This window comes from Sabethes cyaneus, chromosome 3, assembly GCF_943734655.1.
Source record: "Sabethes cyaneus chromosome 3, idSabCyanKW18_F2, whole genome shotgun sequence".
NCBI classification, from domain to species: Eukaryota; Metazoa; Arthropoda; class Insecta; order Diptera; family Culicidae; genus Sabethes; species Sabethes cyaneus.
In genome coordinates this window covers 69273774-69294904 of record NC_071355.1, presented here as the reverse complement: position 1 = coordinate 69294904, position 21131 = coordinate 69273774, and the positions used below count along the sequence as shown (strand labels likewise).

General features: G+C 41.3%; 1 protein-coding gene across 1 annotated transcript in view; it reads right to left on the bottom strand.

Annotated features, from left to right (window-relative positions):
- Window positions 1-21131, bottom strand: part of LOC128741102 (protein crumbs) — a 126096-nt gene that overhangs the window by 11662 nt on the left and 93303 nt on the right. The window contains exons 4-5 of the mRNA XM_053836677.1: window positions 17199-17893; window positions 8037-10150 (exon numbers count right to left, since the gene is read on the bottom strand). Coding sequence (XP_053692652.1) covers window positions 8037-10150; window positions 17199-17893 — 2809 coding nt within the window. The remainder of the gene's footprint in view (window positions 1-8036; window positions 10151-17198; window positions 17894-21131) is intronic.

Here is a 21131-nt window from a genome sequence, read left to right as displayed (position 1 = left end):
TTTAGGGAGTGAAATCTGATTACCATGAAATCGGAAATGGCCAAGTGCAGGACACAACATTTAGATGAGTTGTTGAACAGAACAACTGAAAAACATTGAATCGCTAAAGGGATTAGGATAACGCAGCGCCGTAGTGTGCGGCTGACCAGACTGGCCCCCGCCAATGGCGCAAGCTCTTAGCGGCGCCAAAAAGGGCCTGCAATTCAGTATAGCATTAGCAATAACGTACGCATTAAAAACTATACTGATTTGAGCGATTTTTCATACCACGTTAACAGTTGATTTGTATGCAGCAACCATGATGAAAACCGTCCAATAACTACGCTTGATGCTTTGTTCGTACTTCCAGCTCCACCCCGTAGTGCAGAAGTTGGACATGATGAAGCACTTCGTATCCGTCGAATAGAGCAATATAGAGCGGCTGAAGGTGCTCGTGAAAAACATCTTTCTGGCGAAGCACGATGTCGTGCTCATAATGGGCGACGAAAACTATTTGACGCTGGACGCAACGGTTGGCAAAGGACCGTTGTACTTTTCGTTCCCACCAAAAAGGTAAGTGATAACGTCGAGTATATCTTCCGCCCCAGGTTCCCGAAGACGATCCTTCTGTGGCTGATGATCAGAGAGAAGATAATGTTCAAGCCGCTGTTATTTCGATCAGGGTTTACGGTGAACGAAGAGATACGAAGATACAGTATGAAGTACATACCGGAAATTGCCGCCTTCAATAAAAAGTATCGCACAAAGAATGTGGTTTTTTGGCCGGAACTGGCCTTGGCCCATTAAGCCAAGAGATCACTAGAGGAGATGAACCGAATGAAGATAAAGGTGGTACCGACGATCAGCAACTATCCCAACGTCTTCCAACTGCGAACAATAGTGAATTTTAGGACGAAGCTCAAAGGTAGCATTTATTTCAATAATTTTGTGGCCGAAACGGATAAGCACCTACTAGGCCAATAATATAGAGAAATACAGTGCTCCATATTTGCTCAGCCAAGTGACAAGATATGAAGGAAGAGCTATCTTAAGGAGAATTAGGCCGTTCCATTTATCGAATAGGTCGCAGAACTATGCCCGGAATGAGCCCATGTATCAAATGATGGCTCTTTGCAACGTTCTTCATTCCGTTATTTCCATTGAGATGTCAAATGGCCAGCTAAAACATAATCTTAAGCAATATTTTAATAACTATGTAATGTAACCATTTATTTGTTAGAATTCTGATGACGGACAAAGCCTATAAGGTACCCCGTGGCAAGTGGGACCTAAAAATTGCATAGTTAGAGTTTATTCGACCGTGTAATCAGCTATGATAATTTTAAAATTTTAGCGGCACAGAAACTCTTCAGTGGTATTACTTCGAAGGTTTAATTACAAAGAAGAACTATCGATTTAAATAAAATGAATCTGAAGAGAACTTTTCAAAATCATGGCCCCGGTAAATGGGGCAAGTTAGAGAGCCTTAGAGAGTCGCCATCTTAAACCGAAAATTCCAATCGAACAGAATCAGTTGTCAAAAGTAAGTCCAATCGAACAGGAGACTTGTCAAAACACCGATTAGAGAGCCTTAAAAAGAGTAACGACTAGAGAGCCTGTTAAAGATAGAGAGACGCCATCTCCAATCAAGAACATTTTTTGAGTAGATCTTTCTAAATTTTTAGCAGCTTTTTATGAATTATTAAAAATGAAAGCTTCAGAGGAAGGTTCCTTGAGGATGTTATTATTTTATGTAGCATCGAGAAACTCGAAATCTTCAATTTAAATCGCTGGTTCTCAAAAGAATTAGCAATAACAGGCAACAGCAGCATAACTATTTACGGTACGACCATTAACTGTGGTAAAATTGTCATGAAAAGAATTACATATCCAGATTTTATAAAAGTTATTTATTCCAAATGTCTGTTGATCACAGAATAATCTGTGCGTGCGGCAACACTGACATACGCAGCTGCATTGTTGCTAGATTATTTGTTTCAGATGGCGACTCTCTAAGGCTCTCTAGGGCAAGTGAGACCTATATTCAAATTTGATTAAAAAGCTTAATATAACAGGAAATTTTGCATGTTATTAAACAGCAACGTGTAGGCACGTTGCTGAAGATCAACATGGCTGTCGGTAAGGACAACCTACCAGCAAAGCTTTATAAACATGACCGATTGACGCTGGCAATGGCTCAACCGGGATTACAACATGCTCACGCATTACATCTTTATTGGCTTCAAAGCAGTATATGATACAGTATATAGAGACCAGCTATGGTAGATTATGCCCGAACACGATTTTCCGGACAAACTGATGCGACTACATTGGATCGAGTGATGTGATTCGATCGATCGAGTGATGCGGCGAGAATTGCAACAAGGTGACGGTACCTCCACGAGGTGCCGGCTGGGGTACGCAACTTCGGTTGTCGTATGCTAACAGGAAAGGGGGCACAGTGGCTCCCGCCCACATTAAGATGGCAGCCCCATCAGCGGGATAAGGACCTTAGGTTAACAGCCTACTGCACCAGAACATAAAAAAGTTACCGAAAATGAAAGAAGAAATCTCCCTGGATTATTGGCAACGACCTTTAGCATGAAAACACGGACACGAATCGAAACATGGAATATACTGACCCTTGCCCAGCAGGGCAAGCTGGCTCAACTTGCAAGGGAAGCTAGCCGCCTGAAGCTTGAAATCCTGGGGCTGAGCGAGGTCCGCTGGCCGGGTACTGGCGAACACAGGACATCATCCGGGCAAGTCTTGCTCTACTCTGGCATACGAGGTGAAAATGCTACTCGAGAAAGAGGAGTTGGATTCCTACTGAGCCCAGGGGCACATGCGGCCCTGATGAAGTGGGAACCAATAAATGAGCGAATAATCGTTGCCAGATTCAGAACACGGGTTAGGAATCTTACGGCAGTCCAGTGCTATGCGCCAACATATGCTGCCGACCTGCAGGAGAAAGAGAGTTTTTATAGCCATCTGAACAGCGTGGTTGAGAAAATCCCGAAGGGGGACATCCAAATACACATGGGCGACTTCAACGCGAAGATTGGCTCAAACAACGCGGACCTTGAACGCGTCATGGGACGCCATGGCCTAGGAGAGATGAGCGAAAACGGGGAGCTGTTTACAGAATTCTGCGGTAATAACGACATGCTCATTGGTGGATCGCTCTGCCCCGATAGACCAGTACATAAAGTCACGTGGGTTTCCCGTGACGGCCGAACCGAAAACCAAATCGACCACATCTGCATCAGCCGGAAATGGAGAAGGAGCCTTCTTGATGTACACAACAAACGCAGCGCTGACATTGCATCCGACCATCATCCTGTTATCGCAGAGATACGTCTGCGCGTCGCATGTGTCCAACGACGGGAGGAGAAAGTTGGGTGCCGTTACGACGTCCGCCGATTGGAGAATCCTGAGGTGAAAAGGGCCTTTGTTGAACAACTTGAATCTCGAGCCTCGGAGTTACCACCTGGTGGAACCGTCGAAGAGCAATGGACCGGCATCAAGAACGCCTTCATCACGACCAGTGATGAAACCCTCGGCAAAGCGCGCAGTGGGCGGAGGGAGTGGATTTTGGATGAAACTTGGAGGAAGTTCGACAAGCGGAGAGAGGCGAAAGCCGGCATTGAGCGAGCGCGGACCAGATCGGCTAAGACAGCTGCCCGGCAACGATACGCCGAACTGGAGAGGGCTGTTAAACGTGCTTGTAGGCGGGACAAGAGAGCCTGGACTAACTCCCTAGCCGAACAAGGAGAAACCGCCGCCGCCAATGGTGATATCCGTTTGTTGTACGATATTTCTCGCCGCCTTAGTGGTGCCAGGATGAATGCAAAGATGCCGCAAAAGGACAGAGCTGGTCAGCTATTGACTGACCGTACAGAACAGCTTAAGCGATGGACTGAACATTTTGAACAACTCTTCCGAGTTTCAAATGTCAGAGACCAACAAAACCAGCAGCGTATGACGCCTGCAGTTCGTCGAATCAATCGCGTGAACTCGGCGGCGCCATCGCTGGATGAAATTGTAGCAGCCATCAAGAGTATGAAATCCAATAGAGCGCCAGGGATAGATCGTATTTCAGCCGAAATGCTCAAAGCTGACCCATCTTTGTCAGCCCAGATGATGCATCAGCTTTTCAGCAATATTTGGGAAACCGCAACTTTTCCGGTGGTCTGGATGCAGGACATATTGGTCAAAGTCCCTAAGAAAGGAGACCTAACTGAATGCGGTAACTGGCGTGGCAGCATGTTGCTCTGTATTACTCTCAAGGTACTCTGTAAAGTAATGCTCAACCGGATCCAGGAGAAGATCGACGCTACTCTCCGGCGGCTGCAAGCTGGATTCCGTGCTGGCCGATCATGTGTAGACCATATCACAACACTCCGCATTATATTGGAGCAGATCAACGAATTCCAGGACTCTCTTCTGCTGTTGTTCGTTGACTTCGAAAAGGCGTTCGACCGACTGAATCACGAAAACATCTGGGGCGCACTTGGGCATAGAGGAGTTCCAGATAAGCTAGTCCATCTCATCGAGGCTTAGTACGAGGCGTTCTCGTGCAAGGTTTTGAACGACGGCGTCTTGTCCGACCCCATAAGGGTTACTGCTGGCGTGAGACAGGGCTGCATTTTATCACCGCTTCTGTTTCTCATCGTTATGGATGAGATATTAGTTGGAGCAATTGGCAGTAGACCAAATCGAGGATTGATGATGACCTCTCCAAGAGCTCCCAGGCAGCCGGTCTCACAGTCAATGTAGCGAAAACTAAGTCTATGGTAGTGAACACTGACAATTCCACCAACTTCACAGTAGCGGGACAACAATTTGAGCAGGTAGACGCCTTTCAAAAGCTTGGTAGCCAGACAACGCCCGATGATGGTACCAACACTGATATAGCCACACGGATCAGGAAGGCCAGGGGTGCCTTTGCAGGTCTGCGAAACATTTGGCGCTCAAACCAGATTACTCTACTGCGATACATCATTCGTGCCTGGTGGCCTGATAACTGGATATCCAATGAGGAACTCCATCGTCGGTGTCATCAACGGCGTCATCAACGGCCGATAGCCACAGAAATTCGTGAACGTAGGGGGAAATGGATCGGACACACCTTGAGGAAAGGAGTGAACGTGGTTTGCAGAGTAGCACTCGACTGCAATCCACAAGCACAGCGTAGTAGAGGCAGACCCAGAGGCTCATGGCGACAGGTAAAAGCCATGGCGGGTAACCGTCAGCAGTGGAGATCTTTGATTTCATCCCTTTGTTCTGCCGGACCGGCGAACATGGACACATAAGTAAGTAAGTAAGAATTTGAACGATATTCTGTAAGGATTTATTCCCAACCCATTGCTCGAAGAACGCGCAGGAAAAGTATGAAGAAGAAACGTACCGAAAGATTTTAAACTTCAAATAAACTGCAACCGATAGAGAAACACTGGGCCGTATGAAACAGGAACATCGTAAATATCTCAAAATTGTCAAAACAGTTTCAGCTTCAGATCAGCATGATACATGACCCCAAACAGGAAAAAGTCGGATGTGGTGTTGTACAAAATCTTATGTGTAATATTAAAAAGAAAATGTAAGCATCTGGTTTTGGAAGCGAAATGGTTCTGGTTGGTTGGAGGTTAATTTTCTGAAAGTAATAAAATTATCAGTTGAATTGCTGAATTTTGTTGATTATTTTTTTCTAATTTTTTATACTCTTCTTCTATATGAAGAGTATAAAAAAATACTCTTCTTCTGTAGGGGCCCTGTAGCCGCAAGGTTACCGAGTCTGCCTTGACAAGCAAGTGGTTGTGGGTTCGAATCTTAGTAGAATCAGGCCATTCGATGTTAAGTGACTTTAGCATGGGTTTATCCTCAGGCCCCTCCACATCCTTCCTACTGCATTCTGTATTTACTAACAATGAAAGCCTCTTGCCAGGGCAAGTTATAAGAGTGGTACTTGTTTGAGGTGCGAATGAAGCCTCTTGTTCAAGGGCAAATTATAGCTTGTTCCACTTCCTGGTTCTAGGCACGAGATTGGTAATATATAAGTAGTTAAGGAATACATACATACACACATACACACTCTCACTCTGTGCTGAACTCTGCTTTACTGACCATGAAGCCTTTAGCCGGGGTGGTTATAAGAATGATACTTGCTCGAGGTGCGAATGAAGCCTCTTGTCCAAGGACAAATTATAACTAGTCTCCGCACTTCCTGGCTCTAGAGCTAAATTGGTTGAAAAGTAGTAAGATGCGTAGAGGGAAAAAAGGGTGAAAAACACTTCGACACTTTAAGCACGGATAATAAGCAGTTCGCTCACTCTATAGCGATACTGCATTAACAACGAAGTGCGGAACAACACCTGGATAAGAACACAATAGATCAAAATGCTGGTCGTAGTGTTAATATCCACACACAAAATAAAAAAAAAACTTTCCTTCTTCTTTGATCTTTTCGAACTGTACACTGGACTCTTTCACAGTTTCGTATTCTGATTTGAATAATTAACTTAATATCTGGACTAATCATGAACTAATAAGATCAAAGTGATCAATGGCATGGCAAATCTTGTGCAAACTATTCATTTTACGTGGAGAAAAATAAACTTCCATACCTACACGATTACGACAAAAATACTTTTAAAATAACTTACCCAGTTGAGTTGCTGCAGTTGGTGCGAAGCAGTTAGAGTTTGCAAGTTCGGTAATGATGTTTTGAATAAAAATATATCGTTATTTTTTTATATTTCACAAATTCTTGATATCGAATTGTGCTTACTTCGGTCTGATCAAGTGGTGAAGGAAATGAACTGAAGTGAAAAAGGATTCATAATTACGACGGGGATCAATTGAAACTCATAAACTTTTGTTGAAAGTGGATAGCATACGGATGTTGCACCTGAACGTGATGGAAATGACTGGTCTAGTAACTAATATTGTAGAGCGAAAAATACTTTTGTCGAATTGGATTAAATTGATTAGCTAAATCAGACAAAAAATTTGTCCATAGTTAGCTATTTGGCTAAACTGAACTGATACATGTTATGGGATGCGTGATGTTCACGAACTACTCTTACAAGTGAAATTATATGTTGCTGTGCTGATAGCACAATGCCACTAACTTCCGCTGTACATGCCTTGAACAGAAGTTTCTCAATTCAATCGGACGGTTAATTAACAGATTCATTTTATCTATTGAAACCCAACGATGTCCAGGAAATTTGCACTTCCTAATCCGAGGTAGGAAGTTGTGTCTCCTGCCAATCATCATTGAATAGCACCTCCAGTGTACAGCTTTCAGTTGCTGCTTCTTTTATAAGACCACATCAGAAAGAAAATTTTATTGCGATTTTGATTACTTGTTCGCACCCCAGCAGCACCAGCGCAATCCAAATAGTTATAGTAGAAAAGAGAACGAGGAGTAATTCCGTTTTATTCCTTTATTTTTTCTTGAATTGGGGCGAAGGTAAACACCTCCTCCAGTTATGTTCAGAGCTATTTTGAGTTAGCTATAATGTTTTCTTGTCTGGTAAATGTTTCCCAGTGAGAACAATTATAGAACAGGATAGGACTAGTCTAGTCCGACTAGATACCTAACATCTTGTTGATTTTTCATTGTTGATAAGCATTCCTATTTGAGTAATATTGTAATTCATGATGTTCATAGGCTGCCATGCTCTGATCTGGATCTATGGCTAATAGCTAAGGTTTAACCATGACCTATTTTAGCGAATACACCTAGCGTACACCGGGTAGGAAGCGAAACGAAAATGTTTGACTTCGATGTTACCTAGCTCGATAATGGTTACTCCAAAGTCGCCAGAATGTTACCAATCTATCCTCCAGATTGCTCCACTTACAGCGGCTAGCAAGAATACTTTGCATTCGGGCGCACAAATGCACGATGAGTGTTTGAAAAATGTGGGATTGGCAGGTGCAAGCGTTTGCGATAAATAAACGGGAAATAATGTCCGTTCCTCATTAGTATCGATAAGGAGATGAGCTGTTGTTTGTGGTAATAAAAAAAGTGCAGTTCAAATACTTACACGAAATCGTTCCAGGTGTTGGCACAGATTGCTTCATGCTTGCAAGGCTGTGTCCGGCAGAGGTCATCCGTCACCACACCCTCCAGCACCGAGCTGCGATCGATTGTCACTCTTCCAAATGGCGGTGGTAAAATTAGTCCCTCCTCGTTGAGCGGGTACAGTTCGACAATCATTGCATGCGATCCATTGGACACTTGGACATCTTGAATGATACCCTTAAAATATTGCTTCTCAGACTCGTCCTTGTACAAACTGTTAATCGAATCGGCATACGGAGGTGGTCCTCCCAGATAAAGCACTTGAGCATTCAACTGTCCAGATGAGGAGAGAGTCTTTCTAAAATATTCCGTCCCATTTAGTTTGACCTGCACGAGGGTCGAGTTCCGAATCACTTCAATAAGATGTAGATAACCGTTGTCGAGTTTATTTCCACCCACTGTGTATCCTTCGGGGGTGTCGTTAAAAATCATTCGCACGAGCAGTTCGCCTTTGGAAAGGAAGGCAGCCACGTACGAGTCGTCAGCTGGATTCTGATTATTGTCCATGTCGGGATCACTTCCGAGGTAGAACACCATTCCGGAAGCTTGTCGCGTTCGAATAAACATCGAAATATCCAGCACTGATCGTATTGCTCTTCGGGCAGATTCACTCACGATTACTTTCACGGCCGAGCGGGTAGTGTTTTCGTGTCCGAAGGTAGCCGCTGTGATATTGTACTTGCAAGTATGACCCAGATGCGGTCGTTGGCAACTGCAGGAGAACGTGTGCCACAGATCAGTGCAGTGTCCGTTGGAGTTGCACGGATTGGGTTCGCATTGCGGAGTGCGAGGGCATCCGGTATCAATATTGTGCAGTGTTGTGAATTCTTGCTCCTGTCCCGGAAGAACCCACTGTCCGTTGATGACGACATCTTCCATGCATCCAACGAAGCTAGAGACTGCTCTTGCGATATGCTTCAAATAGGGTTGAGCAAGAGTCGGTGTAGTTCCTCCCAGATAAGTTATCGGGAAGGAAGTGTTACTTCCATTCGTGCCTTCATATGAGTTAATCGGGTAAATTGTCTGTTCTTCATTGGCAGACAACACCAAGTGAGACGAATTAATGGCGACAAAAACTTTTTGCCATTTACTGTCGTTGAGCCCTGAACCAATGAATACTCCTTCCCAACGATTCAAAAGGGCAGAGTGCAGATTAAGTCTTCCATTGTTTAATACTAAAATGTACGAGGTAGCACCGTTTCCGAACGCCAAAATACCATTCGGCAAAGTCGTCTTGAATCTCAACTGAATGTCGTAGCCTTCATCTCGCGATGTATTCACAATCAGTAAACTACTAGCCGCAAGTGACATAGTCGTAACCGTGTCACAAGTTTTCCCCTGGAATCCTTGCCGACAGGAACAGTTGAACTTATGTTGTGTTTCATTCTCCAGATATGGTATACATGCACCACCATTTAAACACGGCTCATTTACACACCCGGTTAATCTAACGGAACAATTTTTCCCTCCCCATAAACCATCACAGTCACAGTTATAGTTGTTGCGTCCATCCATGCAAGTACCGTGGACGCAAGGCTGGTACTTCAAACACTCGTCTATATCCGTTTCGCAGTGCATTCCCTCAAAACCGGGTTCACATTCACACGTGTAGTTTCCAATTCCATCCACACAATTTCCGTTCTTACAAGGACTACTGTCGCACTCGTTGATATTGATCTCACAATTCTTTCCCATCGTACCGGGAACACAAATGCACTCGTACCCGCTAGCATTTTGGAAGGAAAACTGTTGTGTAAAGATGGCCGGCAGATTTTTATTATTCGAATAGTACAGCGTGATGTTCGACCGCTGCAGACACTTGCCGGAGTACTGGCACGGATTCGATTCACACTCGTCGATATCTTCCTCGCAGTTTTTGCCGCTGTAGCCCGGATAGCACTTGCAGGTGTAATCGTTCACCTTATCGATACACTCGGCACCGTTGGTGCATGGGTTCGATTCGCACTCGTCGATGTTCAGCTGACAGAAGGAACCGGAATAGCCGGTCTGGTTGCAATCGCACAGGAAGCCACCCAGCTGGTCGATACAGCGGCCCCCATTCAGGCAGGGCTGGGACTGAAATTGAAAAGAAAAGAATGAACTCATTAATCAAATCAGATGAACATTTTATACAAATATGGTAGATGATCCATATTTCATCTGGCGCTATTTTTTTGCCAGTTTAATGTAGGGTTACTGGTGGTAAAATGCCCAGTCGGGGCAAAATGCGCCGCTGTCATATTTCACGAATTACTCACTTTTAAACTGTAATTAAGGTGCCAATCGCTTCTATTTTACATTACAAACTTGTGTTGAGCATATAAGCTTTCTAAATTACATAAATCCTTTGAAAAAACAAAAAAATTACTTGCCGTCTTATTTCTTACAATTTTCGCAACTTTTTTCGTAAGACATTACGCCACCAATAAACAATATTACGTATCTGTAAATGGCTCTTGTTTTGAACAATGATCTCGGTATCCAGCAGCCAATGTAAAATTGCTTAATTGAATTATTATTTATGTGATTTAAACGATTTTTTTAAACAAGTTCTAGCGGGGCAAAATGCGCCGTGAGAAGCATGAATATACTTGCAGTGCAACCAAACGTTAATCGATCTAGTAGCCCATACACTTTTAGGCAAACGTCAAAATGTTGGTAAAAGCAAAAGGCAAAGTGTTGTTTTAATTCTGATTCGCTCCGAAAAACCCGGTTAAGATGTAGCGAAGCTACATAAAAAACCCACCGCCGGTCTTGGCCCATAAAAAACCCACCGCCGGTGGCCTGCCACTTGCGGCGGCAGTGAAAACCAGTGAAAAACAGTGAAAGACGCGTTGCCGGCAAGGTACCAAGAAAAACCCTTGTGTGATATCTTAGCATCGACCGCTCCAGCGAAGATGGACCTGGCGATTGCAAAACCGCGATCCGGAATAACAGATTTAACAAGTAGGTAGGTCCTCACGCTGTTCTGAGTCGTGCCGGGTTTACATTAAAATAAAATAGACAGCGCATTTTGCCAATTTGTTGTGGTGCATTTTGACCCTTTGTTGTGGTTCGTTTTGTACACACCTATGCGCATTTTACCCCTAACGAATCTGAAAACAAATTTTCAAATGCCTTATATAATTTCACGATTTAAACGTGTTTTATTGATTTTTATGCTTCAGGACGAGCATGTTAGGTAGAAAACTGTTCTACTTTAGGGTTTATAGTCTAGTTTCTGGAAATGCATTCCGCATTGATGAATAATATGATATTCTTCTTAACGTGGGCATTATACCCCCAGTCCCCCTATCCAAAATATTTGTTTATTTGTCCAAACCTCGTGATTTTAGTCATGACCTTGAAATGCGGTCAGGCATATATTAATATTTTTTGAAACGATGGTTCGACAATTAATACAATTGATGAAGGTAAGGGAAAGTAATGAAGAAGGATTTTTTGGGAATGAAGGGGAAAGAGTGGAAAGGAAGGGGGGGGGGGGGGTAATAGGTAGCTACGCTTAACAAGTTGTCGTTGTGACTCCTACCTTTTGTCCAATGCTGGAAGGTGCATGGGTCGAACCAAGCTATAATCTGAGATTATAACCGGATTTGAACCCACAACACCCGCCAGGGCATGTGGCTCGTTGGTACCCGTGTACCTATGAACCACAGAGGCGCTGGACAAAAGGAGACTGCAAAACCCACTTATTAAGATAGCGACGCGTCTGGTTGGGGTTTAGATACAAATTGTGCCTCCTCCTTCGTCTACTAATAACAATAAATAATGAAATTGTATAGCCGATGTTGTTGTCAAATTACATTTAACATAATAAACCATCGAGAAAAGGTTCAAACACTACGCAGTGTGCAACAAATGGGCGGTGTGCAATAATTGGCAAATTACCCTACTATTAAGTTGATAGGCTTTTCCTATCAACGCAAATAGGCAGAGATATAACGTCCCGCACGGGCACGTGTGAAAAGTGCCCACGCATCATATTTTTAGGGCAGCATACGATACAGTCGAGCACGAATAAGTATGGTAGATAATGCACGAGAACGGTGTTAGGTACGCGTTCCGGGCATTCTGCGAGCGGGCATCGAAACCAGAGGAACGTTCTCAACAAAAGCAAAACTTCTAGCTTCGAAGTCGACCTTGGGACGGCAGGCGAAATCAACACCAGACTAAAAATCAGAGGGGTTGTGCACAAGACACGACTGCATAGGTGACGTAGGACCACGTAAGTCTCTTTGTAGCGATAGTAGGATGTATCCATGTATGAAATAATACGATTCTTCATGTATATAACCTACATACGTAACGTTTATCAAAGGAGTAACATTGTATACGTTCAATCCTCAACCGATTTTGGAGTTATATCCATGAATTAATTGAATTTATTTTATTAAAACGAAGCCAAGTCAGTAACTAAAACCAAACAGTTAATACATTTGTATGATCTGTTTCTACGTTGAATAGTGCTTTTCCTCAGTAAATCGGTAGACGGTACACGAGAGTTTTCAAAAAGTTGAAAATTTTGCGCAATTTTTCTGCGGCTTATAAAAGAACATTGATAATAAAGCATTAACAAGCTGGACGTTTTGGAAGTCGCAGAAAATGTCGTCCGTGACCAGAAAGCTTATTTCCGTCATTTATTGGTAGTCCGCAATGGCGAAAAATTCAACTTTTCCTTCGTTGCCTGTGTTATTATGGTATTAACTGGGCAAGAAAATATAATAAACTCTTCAATCGTTGTGTGGCCCTTAAAAGGACCGATTATTTGTTTACCTTAACTCCAGCTTGCAATAAACTTGCACTAACCCACTTAACGTAATTCTCTGTTCGGCAAATTGGAGTACCGATAACCGCTAACCAGGCACGTCAGCAGCTATGCGATCAACGAAGCCGTTCGTGCATGGTCCTGAATCACGATGAAATACCACTCCAAGTGGCCAGCTGCAAGTGACATGGGATGCTTCTGGTCGTTTTGTTGTCACGTGCAGCATATTTCCTGCCAACTCCAGAGCTTCAGCAGCCAGATATTTCATCACGGCAGCGAAACGAGTGCTCCAGCTCCAATACACGCTCAGCATACTTTCTTTCCTCAGCAGTCGATGAACACGACCGACTGGGAACTGCAAACGTGCACGTGCATGTTAGCAGTATCTCAGCTAGCGTTTGAATAATGCTGTTCGCCGGCTTACCTCGCGTTATGTAGTACCAGAGTAAGCGACAATAATCGGCCACACCTATTTTTCATGGTCCTTCATTCTATCATGTACGTAAAATAAAATAGAGCATTTCAATTTCAGTCTGAACAAAAGAGCAAACTTACCAGTGAGCCGTTCGCCTTTTACTGCCAAAGAATAGCATTGTAGCATTGGTGATGGATAAATTTGTGCTAAAGAAAACCGAGTGAAAAGCCCTAAGTTCCAAGTTTCCTAGGTTTCATCAATTACCGAAAACCGTTCTTTGAAGAACGAACAAATTCTCATATGAAGATGCAAAGGATGTTACTAAAACTATTTCATTTTATTAAACCCATGGCTTTATGCATTTTGACGCTTGACCGAACACATTTACTTGGAGCTGGTATATTTGTAGGCTGCTTTGGTACCTTGCGAGACGGGCAACTCAACCGGCAGCAACAAGCGAACAGAAGCGCGGGAGGTGATCGGTTAAAATTATTTGATAAGAAGCGAACAATTAGAATCAATCGAATTAAATAGAATTAAAATCAGTGAGCGAAAATTCCTCAAATCTTTATGAATATTATGTTTCGTCCTTAAACGAACATTTTGTCGACGTGATATGTTGGAAATTTAAGCCTTTTTTTCCGTCTTCTTGGGCAGCAACAAAACAGCTTGGATGGTCTGAAAAACATTTCTCTGAGCAGTGGTGACACAGGACAGCAATTTGTTCAAATCTTCGTTGTTGCGGATGGCCAGCTGCAAGTGATGATAATTCTGGTAGTTTCGTTGCCGCAAGCAGCATATTTCCTGCCAATTTCAGAACTTCGGCAGCTAGATATTCCATCACGGCAGCGAAACAAGTGCTCCAGCTCCAACACATGCTCAGCATACTTTCCTTTCCTCAGCCGATGAATACGACCGTTTCCAACCAATCACAAAGCGACAATTTCTAGTACGACCGAGTTAGAGTTATTTTCAATTTTTCAATGACGCGTATTGAAAATCAATAGTTTTCTATATTTTCAATATTTTCCAAATCGATTTTTCGATCAATTGGTGTAAATATCTTGGAAATCTATTGAAAATTGACTGAACTATAAGCCGAAGCGTGAAAACGCGTTTCTACTTTGGTGACGTCATTTCCAAGTTCCAACAACCAATCACGAAGCAAGAATTCTGGTAAAACATAAATTCATTATTTTCAATTTTTCAACAGTTCAGCATCAAGAAGCCATACTTTTCTTCATTTAGGTCAATTCTTAGAAGATTTTCCGATCGATTGGTGTAAGAATATTGAAAATCGATTGGAAACCGCAGAGCTATTAGCGCTCAAAACCTATCATTTTTCGTGACGCTGGCATTTTTCGATTTTTTGGAATGACACCCTATCTCAAAACTTGCCGTAAGACGTAGTCCTACGTCAAAAGTGCATAAAATAAATGTGGGCCGAAAATACAAATGATTCTCATAGGTGTATAGGTAAATAGCTCGGATTCGGACATTCAACCGCATCACAAGTGATCGGAACGTTCAAGGAGCATTAAACTTGCCAAGTGGAAAGATGGCAGTGGTGGTAGGAAACGTAGCACCACAAAGAAGTAAGGTTTACTTTTAGGAAAATTCGAACCACATAATCTCTAACCTTTGGGACGGGATGACTTGGTTATCTTTTCCTGAAACTAAAATAAACGAAATCGCAGGTATATAAAATCGTCGTCTTGTGCAAGGGAAGCAAAAAGTATGCTTGCATGCAATCGGTTAAAAATAAAAATGAAAAGTCCTAACTTTTCAACCAATTTTGATTGTTCAGCGATTACTTAATGGTTAACATCATTAGGTACATAGCAATTGAAGCAGATTTGTGGAAACATCATAAGCTGCAAAAACAATTTACATGCGAATTTTGCTGAGATTATTTGTTTAGTTGACATGCAAATAAATTAACAAATATTGTGTCAATTGGCGAATGCTCAATGAAATATGTAAGATTTAATACCTACTATGCATTTAAATTCAACAAAAATTTGCCCATTTCAGTTCATTTTTGATTCTGTGTTATAAATAATACGTAAAGTAAATCAGAAAACGCGAAGACTGCCTAAGCAACAATCAACAATGTAAGTTTAATTGTACTCTTAGGACGGTTGTCATGACCAATTTTGGTCATCCTAAGAGTATAATAAAACCCAAAACCCAAATACTTGGGAGAATACAAGATTACATAACTTTCATCATATTTTTGTTACAAAACATCAGTTTTGAACATGTTGAAGGTATCCATACAATCGTTCAAAGCGGGGTATCGTTGCGTACTTTTTCAAACCGGTTTGCTTTCAGGACATCATATTAGTTCAGGTTCAAGCGACAAAAACAACATCCATCCTATTGGAACGCAGAAACTTGGTCACTTTTTTCGTAGATGGAAATCTGTGTCTGGGAAGTATGGTGATCACACAGAAAATGTATGGGGCAGTTTGGCCTTTCATTTTCACTAGTGATCAATTGAAACCCGAAGTTATACTAATTACCATACAATTGTTACACCTTTTATGAACCGGTTGGTTTATATACCATTGAAAACCGTTCGGAACTAGCTGTGCTATTATAGTTCAAAATCTTTCATTATTTCGTGACGCTCGCTTGAATCTAAATTTTGGAATGGCACACTGCGAATGACGTAGTGCTATGTTCAAAAAAAAAAAAAATATTTTCATTACTGATCCATTAAGCGATCGCTTTGGCAGTCGGTAACAGATTTCCCCATCTTGTGAATTCAGCTCAGACCGTTCCGGATGCAAAGTCTCAGTTATGCTACAGTTTTACAATTTGCAACTGTCAAAAGTAATTTATACGCATTATGCACTATGCAATGCGTGCTTTAAAAACAGTTTCGGAATTTACGCAGTTTTTTGCGGAAAATCCCTAGCGTAAGAAGCGACTTGAGTGTATATTTCCTCGTAAATCTAACATGAAAAAGATTTTGCGTGTGAAATTATTGAATTAAATGGCAATGAAAATAATGAAAATTTTCCACGGAGAAAATGCAGGAAATATACTAGGGGGGTATTCACGTAGCGCTTGCTATAATGCATATACGGCGTATTGTGTATTTATACTGTCGCTACTCGCATAAATAAACAATAACTTAATAAATTTTCCAAATGTTGGAGAATATTTCAACCTGCATTTAAACGAAGATCGTAAATTCGTAGATGCTGAAAGGCTCCTGTTTAAATATTACCTTAGAGACAATTCCAGATACTGCGCTACGATGTTTTTGAAGATGTTCCGCTTAACGAAGGAGATATTCATGTTTTGGGTTTAAAATAAAACAATAACGTTTTAAAGCAAGAAGTCGATACTGTCGGAAAGCGTAGAATTTTCACCATCCGGAAAGTCTATGTAGCGGAGCGAATGTCGACTTTACGAGTAACGGCAGTAATTTATAAAACAACCCGCTTGGCTCGCCAAACTAAAAAAATATAAAATCACTCTTGCATCACGGTACACTTAAAGTCCAATTGCACTGAATTTGAGTGAAATTGTTACTTGGAATTCAAAGCACACTTTGCTCTGCTTCAACCTGGACTAAGCACATAGGTCAAGGAATCTCGAAAAAGTTTTTTGAATTGAAGTGAGATTAAATCGTTTTAAGTCCTAAAAGTCAAAAATAAAAATACAAAAGCACGGTATAGATTGTGGCATGTGCTATGAGAAAGTTTGGAAGGGAATAACAATGTTTGTACTAGTTTTTCCAGTAAGTTTTTAAATAGTCTCTTGAATCTAGCATTGTAGAGTAACCATTTTTTTTAATAAAAATGTAGGTGAATTATTTCAGCAAACCAGAAAAACTATCTAGATTTCGATATATTTTCTTATAAACTATATTAATCAGAAAACAAGGCAGTGGACACTTCACTTCCAAGTGCCACAAAATCACAACCTACCTCACAATCATCGATGTCGATCTCGCACAGCCGACCGGTCATACCCGGTATGCACATGCAGGTGAAGTTGGCCACCCTGTCTATGCAGGTGGATCCCTTCGAGCAGGGATTGCTTTCGCACTCGTCGATATCCGTACTGCAGTCCTTCCCGCTGTATCCGGGTGGGCAAATACACTCGTAATCGTTTTCCTTGTTCAAACACTGGGCACTATTTTTACACGGATGGCTAAGGCACTCATCAACGTCGAGATCACAATTCAAACCCGTATAGCCGGGCGTACAGAAGCACCGAAACGAACCAGGCGTGTTCTGACAGATACCGTTTCCACAGATCTTCTCCTTAATTTTGCACTCATCCACATCACTTTCACAACGTTTTCCCTCGTATCCAGGCGGGCACTGGCAAACGTAATCCTGACCTTTCGCGAAACACGACCCATTATGGAGGCAGGGCGTCGATGCGCACACGTGATCACAGTTCATATTCTCCGGACACTGACACTTTCCGGCGATGCAACGGAACGGTTCCTGACAGTTGGCTGCCGTGCAAACGGCAGGAATTTCGCAGTGCGATCCTTCGTAGCCAGGCGGACAGATGCAGGGCGAGCTACTGTTCGGTGTGCAGCTTCCACCATTCTGGCAGTTGCACTCCGTGTCCGAGTAGGGAAGTGCGATGGGCGATTCGCAACGGGATCCTGTCGATGTGGGGGAGCAAGCAAGGAAGAGATATTAGTAATGTTTATAAAACAAAGCGTGTCTGTTGTTTACGGTATGCATGCAGTAACTAACGTGTGCTGTTTTGATGTATTTTAGGCATGGCCGCTGTGGTGTTCTTTTGTTTTAGTTAATGGTTTGAGTTATATCGAATAAAATTGTATGTGTGTCGTGTTGCTCTTAGCATTTGGAACGATAGCAGTTGTACAATAAGCAAATAACAAAATAAACAAGTGTAGACAAGAGGGGATTCCTGAAAGGGGAATAAGGTGATCATTAACAAGGAGGAGCACAGTGTGGATTTTTTCGAAAAAAGTCGTTATTCTCTATATCTTAAAATGCTGCTGGGCTAGGATCAATCTTTTGATATCAAAAGAAAGGATTTTTAAATAAGAATTCCAATTAAGTGATGCTTGTTTACGGCACGCATCTATGTCCAGCAGTTTTTGCCAAAAGAAGGGCATTTTACCCTGCCTTCCTCGACATGGAGAGATGTAAAAGTCCATATCTCCGGATGCCGATGAGATAAAATTGATCTTTTTTCGCCATAAATAAGCTATCTTCAAGAAGAATCCGACAGCATGGTATCTGCTTACGAAACGTGATTGTTTCTAGTTGTTTTGGTTAAATAAACGGCATTTTACCCTAGTTTTATCAATGATTATCAATAAAAGTGATTATCTCTGGATTCCGCTGTGATAAATTAAATCTGTTTTCACCACAAGAAAGTTGTTTTTATATGTTTTCGAACAGTTTGATGTTTATTCACAGCACCTATTTTTTTCTTGTAGTTTTGGTCAAAAATCATGCTACCTTAATTTGGCAACGTTAACTAAGAAAATTGAGGTTAAATGACAAATTTTGCCCCGATCAAATATTTTGCCATCGGAATCTACATAAACACATCTACATCTACATACGCGCTTTCTTGTGGCGAGAACAGATTGGTTTCATCCCAGCGGGTTCCAGAGTTATTGATCAATTTATCTCTATACTCCTACTAGGGTAAAATCCCCTTCCTTTGGCCAAAACTGATAGAAAAAGGTGCGTGCCGTAAATAAGGACTCCACCGTTAGAATCCCTAAAAAAATAGCTTACTTTTGGTATCAAAAGATCGATCCCACTGTGGGGAGGTTCAAAAATATAAAAAAGGTTTCGTATGGCTTTATAGGAAAGAAGACAGGTTTACAAGTAGCTGGGGGATAACAGAAGGGGGATCTGATAAAGTTTAGACACATTCAACAGAAGAGAAAGGGTTTTGTTTCTTGCATTATGAGAATTATTGGCACTATAACAGATGTACAAGTGGCTGAGAGACAAAGGGGCCCCCAGCCAGCACCAAATCGTATATTAATGTACGTAAATCATCGCAAATATCTCTTAGAAATTCGGAATCGTAAATAAAGCCGAATAAATTGCGTACAATTTGACATTATATCGTTTACAAAGCTAGTAGCTGACAAAGTTGTATAGCAGTATGAAGTTGGTCGAACTTAATCAGATCTTATCGTATAGAAATATCTATATAAGTGAATTGTTAAAAATTATTCCTCAGTGCGTACATCGCCATAAAAATATTAGTTATAATCTGGTTTTGCGCATCGAATACGATTTTGATTTTGTCGTTACAAATAAACATTAAAATCTGCTCCATTAAGCGTTTGACCGTACAAAATTTGCAATTTATTGATGAGAAAAGTCCAATGTATCAAATGTGAAAATTCAAATAAAATAATATTAACACTGAGAAAAAAATATTATCAATTTACGCTCAAAATCTTTTTTCGTAGGTTTTTTTTGTATCAGTTTTCTCTCAATGTTAGTTTGATGTTAGTGTTAAGTTGTTTTAATTTTTTAATTGTATTTAAATTTGGTCAAAACTCTGTATCTTTTTAGTCATAGATGTAACCAGAGTGCGTTTTTCAAATTAGTTCAAATTTATGCTAATCTTATTTTGATTTTATTCCTTGCCTTGCCGTACTGTGAATTCAGTTAAAATTAAAATCTTGTTGCTGTGGGGTAAATTATCTTCGTTTTGTCTTTATTCCGTGTTGATTGTTTTGTTTTTTGTTCACACTCGACAACCGTTTCTTTAGTGTTGCTTTGATTTTCCTTCAAACTATTTTTAACTCATCCCAATTGATTAGATTATCTTCAATACAGTTGGATTTCGAATTTGGCAACAAATGTGTGTCGCCTATGTTGCCAAAATCGAAACCGTATCAATAATTGTTCGAAACATTCTATAACAGCAAACTTTTTTTCATGAACACACTGAGGGCATCATTTTTGCGTCATTTAAAGCATGTTTGCGAAAACTGACTAATATTTAAGCATATTTTGTAAGGGAAATATTTTGTGTTGCGAAAAACGAGGCATGCCAAAATCGAACCATGCCAAATTCGAAATCCTACTGTAATCCTTTTAACTTTATCATTTCAGTTATTTCCTTATCCTTTTTTACTGTCTCTAGGGCGCAAACTTTATTCTGATGGCGATAGATATGTCAAAATTTTCGAAGAAATTAATTGATCATTGTTATCATCACTGGCCTCATCTGCTCTATAACATTTATTTAGAAACGAAAAAGTTGAAGGTGTAACCCGGAAGCCCGGAAAACTTAATTTATTCTCTCGATATTTTTGTGATAAGCTTCATGATCATATTCAGGCCAATTTTACGTTCACTTTCATGTCTGATTTCAAATCCAATTGCAACTCAATTTTAAAGTCCAGTTCTAAATAAAATTTCCGATTTCACGTTTAATTTCAAGTAAAGTCTTGTGTCTAATTTTCAGGGTATGAAATAGGGAAGGCAACTTGGAAAACGCGCCGAACATAGCTCTAGCTATCCCGAGCCCCTACCCAGCGCCTCCACGTGGCCGCTAGTCGTGTAGTTTTCAGTTCCTAACCTTACAACTGAAGTTTTGGGCAGCCATTGAACCCCACGACTTTATTTTCAAGTGTTATATTGTTTAAACTAATATTTTTGGCAGGCTAAACTATTTTCAGAGAGCGAAATAAGGCGCTACATCCTTGGCCAATTGCAGTTTGGTTTCTGATCTAAATGCCTTTAGTTCAATCCCGAAGGTCCGGAGTATCGCCTAACCTTTATTAGCAAAGATATTCTCAACGACTGTAACTAAATAATTATCTATATGAGAAGCGTTTGGTACGGGAGGTCCACGCTTTCGTCCTTCCCCTTCAAGAAGTTTAATGG